This window comes from Scylla paramamosain, chromosome 46, assembly GCF_035594125.1.
Source record: "Scylla paramamosain isolate STU-SP2022 chromosome 46, ASM3559412v1, whole genome shotgun sequence".
NCBI lineage: Eukaryota > Metazoa > Arthropoda > Malacostraca > Decapoda > Portunidae > Scylla > Scylla paramamosain.
This window is the reverse complement of record NC_087196.1, coordinates 4720858-4725857: the sequence shown is the minus strand read 5'-3', so window position 1 is coordinate 4725857 and position 5000 is coordinate 4720858. Positions and strand designations below refer to the sequence as shown.

Below are 5000 nucleotides of genomic sequence, written 5' to 3'. Positions count from 1 at the left end.
CCGTAGGATGGCAGGGTTAGGATTTGGGTACAGAGGAGGGCGAGGCAGTGAAGATACGAGTGGAAGATATAAGATGAAGGATATTAGGATAGGAAAGATGAGATATATCGAGTTGGGATGAAGGGGGAGGCCAGAAGGATGTCAGAATGAGGCAGCGTGAAGGAACATGATGATAAAAAGATAGGATAAGGAAGAAAGAGATGAAGGAAAAGGAAGGGAATAGATGAACAAGGAAAAATCGTAGAGGGAGAAAAAAAAAGCGTGATAGTAAATAAGGAAAACGAAGGAATGGAAACAAGAGTGTAAGATGATAAAAAAAAAAGACGTGGAAAAGGAGAGAATTGACGATAAAGAGAGAGCAAGGAAAGAAAGAGGGAGAAAAATACAGGAGATGAATTGGAATGAAATGATAATGAAAAATGGAAAGAAAAATTTAAAAGAGAAAAATGAAAAGAATAAGGAAAACGAAGAGGGAGGGAAAGAAATGGGAGGAAAGGGAAGGGGAAAAAGGGAAGTAGGGGAGGGGAGGGGAGGGGAGGGGAGGGGAGAGGGGAGGGGAAAAAAAGCAGCTACATTACTTTCTATCAGGCAATACTTGTTCTATATTAATTGTTTGTTTTGTTTTGGTTGTGCTAGTAGTAGTAGTAGTAGTAGTAGTAGTAGTAGTAGTAGTAGTAGTAGTAGTAGTAGTAGTAGTAGTAGTATAGTGTTTTGTGTACCTCTGAATCTACAATTTAGCATCTACTACTACTACTACTACTACTACTACTACTACTACTACTACTACTACTACTACTACTACTACTACTTCTACTACTAGCATTGAATTAAACACTAAAAAATGTATCTGTATATTTTGCCAACTGTGTATGCCATCTCTCTCTCTCTCTCTCTCTCTCTCTCTCTCTCTCTCTCTCTCTCTCTCTCTCTCTCTCTCTCTCTCTCTCTCTCTCACAAAATTAATCTCCGCCTTGTCTTGTCTTTGCAATCTCCCAATTCAGAAACGCACACACACACACACACACACACACACACACACACACACACACACACACACACACACGTGAAATACAAAGGTAATGAAAACGTGTACATGACTCTGAAGACCGTGTGTGTGTGTGTGTGTGTGTGTGTGTGTGTGTGTGTGTGTGTGTGTGTGTGTGTGTGTGTGTGTGTGTGTGTGTGTGTGTGTGTGTGTTTGGGAAGCGAAGCGTGTGTGATAAGGATGCAGAGAGAGAGAGAGAGAGAGAGAGAGAGAGAGAGAGAGAGAGAGAGAGAGAGAGAGAGAGAGAGAGAGAGAGAGAGAGAGAGAGAGAGAGAGAGAGCAGCAAGGTGGTGGTGTTTAAGTAGTAGTAGTAGTAGTAGTAGTAGTAGTAGTAGTAGTAGTAGTAGTAGTAGTAGTAGTAGTAGTAGTGGAACTCTCTCTCTCTCTCTCTCTCTCTCTCTCTCTCTCTCTCTCTCTCTCTCTCTCTCTCTCTCTCTCTCTCTCTCTCTCTCTCTCTCTCTCTCTCTCTCTCTCTCTCTCTCCTATTTCTTCAAGATTAGAATTAGTAATGTTATCAGCACTCATCTCGTTTTCTTTACCTTCCATTTTTTTTATACGCCCTTTTTCTTAATGCACTTTTTTCACACTCCCATTTTCTCTAAGACCCTAATTACGCTGCTCCGTTTTCTATGTCAATAAAAGACGAGCTTATCTTGCGTTTTTTTTTTATGTAGGAAGGGCTATGTTATTATTATTATTATTATTATTATTATTATTATTATTATTATTATTATTATTATTATTATTACTATTATTATAAGGTGATATTAATTCTTTTCATTATTTTCATATTTTCTTTGATTCTCTCTCTCTCTCTCTCTCTCTCTCTCTCTCTCTCTCTCTCTCTCTCTCTCTCTCTCTCTCTTTCATGTGTGTTTGTCAATTTCTACCTCAAAGGAAAACAAAACTAGCAAAAAAAAAGAAAAAGAAAAGAAAAAAAGGGAGAACTCAAAAAATACTTTCTCCCTAAAAAACTTACCTTTAAACATTTTTTTATTTTCGTGTCCAGTTAGCGTAGCAAAAAAAACTATACGAAAAACTACAAAAATGCAAAAAAACAAAAACGAAAACAAAAGACACTACAAACTGAAATTATTGCTGTTATTTTCTTCCTATTCCTTACTTTTTTAATCCTCGTGTGACTCAAAAACACTACAAAAAAACTCAACATCTTCTTACTTTTCCTTATTTTTTCTCACTTCATTGCCTTCGTCAGTGACTAAAAAAAACACTGCAAACTCAAATTATTCTTACAATTCTTACTTTCTCTTACTGTTCCTCCTCGCGACTGAAAACACTAGAAAACTTACAATATTCCTACTTTTTCTTACTTTACTTTTTGTTACTTCATTGTTTTCTTAAGTGGCTAAAAAATAAACACTACAAACACAAATTATTCTTACTTTCTTTCCTCTCGTGACAAAAAAAAAAAAACCACTACAAAATCTCAAAATATTCTTACTTTTCTTCCTTTCTGGCTTTAAAAAATACGTACTTTTTGTGTCTTTTAAATCTTGTGTTGCAATTAGAGTTAGCTCACTTTCTCTAGTGGTTTGTACTGTGGCGGCTACTGGAGAAATTATTAATGCTACGGACTCTCTCTCTCTCTCTCTCTCTATCTCTAATATGGTGCAAGTTTCTCTCTCTCTCTCTCTCTCTCTCTCTCTCTCTCTCTCTCTCTCTCTCTCTCTCTCTCTCTCTCTCTCTCATTCTTCCTTACAATAAAAAAAGAAAAAAGCACATTTATATCTACAACACGTAAACCTAAGCACTCTCTCTCTCTCTCTCTCTCTCTCTCTCTCTCTCTCTCTCTCTCTCTCTCTCTCTCTCTCTCTCTCTCTCTGGCGACACTCACGTCTGAATCAGCTCCCTTATCCTTTCCTGGGCATTTAAACGTGACAAACTCGTGACATCGTTTGTGTACCACGAAGCTGCAAACTGTAAGGAAAGATACCAAGAGATTAACACACGCATTCAACCTAATCTTCTTAACTTAGGGTCTTGTGGGGGTGACTGGGGTTCTCAAGGGTGTTTTTGTGGTTCCAGTGATGGTTTAACAGGGTGTAATGGATGTGACTGGGGTTCTCAAGGGTGTTTTTGTGGTTCCAGTGGTGGTTTAATAGGGTGTAATGGATGTGACTGGGGTTCTTAAAGGTGTTTTTGTGGTTCCAGTGGTGGTTTAACAGGGTGTAATGGATGTGACTGGGGTTCTCAAGGGTGTTTTTGTGGTTCCAGTGATGGTTTAACAGGGTGTAATGGATGTGACTGGGGTTCTCAAGGGTGTTTTTGTGGTTCCAGTGATGGTTTAACAGGGTGTAATGGATGTGACTGGGGTTCTTAAAGGTGTTTTTGTGGTTCCAGTGGTGGTTTAAGCCTGTTCTCGATGTTATTTGTGTTTCTGAAGGGTGTGTTTGTGATCCAAGTGTTGGTTTAGCAGGCCCTAATGCATGTGACGGGTTTTCAAGGGTGTAACGGTGATGGTATGATAGTTTAAGGCTGCAGCGAGTGGTATTGGTGCTTTCAAGGGTGTTTTCATGATTCTAATGGTAGTTTAAGGGTATAGTTTCTGTTACTCGTGTTTCCAAAGGAGTTTTCATGATTCCAGTGGTAAATTATGACTGTGGTGGGTGTTACATATGTTTTCAAGGTTGTTTTCTTGATTCTAATGGTAGTTTAAACCTGTGGTGGCGGTACTTGTGTTTTCAAGGGAGTTGTCTTGAGTCTAGTGGTAAATTAAAAAGATGTGGTGGTGTTGTGCGTGTTTTGAAGAAAGTTTTTATGATTCTAGTGGTAAATTAACGAGCTGTGGTGGCGGTAATCGTGTTTTCAAGGGGGTTTTCATGATTCTGGTGGTAAATTAAGACTGTGGTGAGTGTTGTGCGTGTTTTAAAGAAAGTTTTCATGATTCTAGTGGTAAATTAACGAGTTGTGGTGGCGGTAATCGTGTTTTCAAGGGAGTTTTCTTGATTCTGGTGGTAAATTAAAAAGATGTGGTGGTGTTGTGCGTGTTTTAAAGAAAGCTTTCATGATTCTAGTGGTAAATTAACGAGCTGTGGTGGCAGTACTCGTGTTTTCAAGGGAGTTTTCTTGATTCTGGTGGTAAATTAAGACTATGATCAGTGTTATGCGTGTTTTAAAGAAAGTTTTCATGATTCTAGTGGTAAATTAAGACTTTTGTGAGTGTTATATGTGTTTTCAAGAAAGTTTTCATGATTCCAACGGTAGTTTAAGCCTGTGGTGGTGGTATTTGTGTTTCAAAGAGGGTTTTCGTGATTCTAGTGGTAAATTAAGACTGTGGTGGAGGCACTCAAGTTTTCAAGGGAGTTTTCGTGATTCTAGAGCTAAATTAACAGGCAGTATATGGATGTTGTGGGTATCGCTGAGGTCTGCAAGGGAGTTCTCGTAATACTAATGATAGCAAGAGAAAAAAAAGTAAAAAAAAAAAACTTTCATAAGTAAATTCTAAGATGCAAAAAAATCTTAACTGCCAAATCTTTATTACGATGAATGTTGAGTTTGATGAAGAAGAAGGAGAAAAAAAAAATAGAAGAGAGAGAAGAGAGGAACTAAAGAGAGGACGCAAGACGAGCACATTGGCAACACTTACTTTGGCACTGGTAACCCTGCTTTCCAAATCCCCTGGAAAGAGAAAAAGAAAAGAAATGTTAAAACACGCCTGGAAAATACGGAATATGAAGAGCGAACCAGAAAAAAATGATGAGAAATGCGACTTACAAGTAGGAAAGTGTAAATAGTGATGATGATGATGATGATGATGATGATGATGATGATGATGATGATGATGATGATGATGATGATGATGATGATGATGATGATGATGATAATAATAATAATAATAATAATAATAATAATAAGAAGAAGAAGAAGAAGAAGAAGAAGAAGAAGAAGAAGAAGAAGAAGAAGAAGAAGAAGAAGAAGAAGAAGAAGGACGAAG

The 5000-nt window shown here is 37.8% G+C and overlaps 1 protein-coding gene across 6 annotated transcripts in view; it reads right to left on the bottom strand.

Moving 5' to 3' along the window:
• Positions 1-5000, bottom strand: part of LOC135094556 (protein kinase C, brain isozyme-like) — a 146330-nt gene that overhangs the window by 71211 nt on the left and 70119 nt on the right. For all 6 annotated transcript variants that reach the window (XM_063994755.1, XM_063994756.1, XM_063994754.1 and 3 more), the window contains exons 2-3: positions 4653-4684; positions 2901-2983 (exon numbers count right to left, since the gene is read on the bottom strand). In XM_063994755.1, the coding sequence (XP_063850825.1) occupies positions 2901-2983; positions 4653-4684 (115 nt within the window). The remainder of the gene's footprint in view (positions 1-2900; positions 2984-4652; positions 4685-5000) is intronic.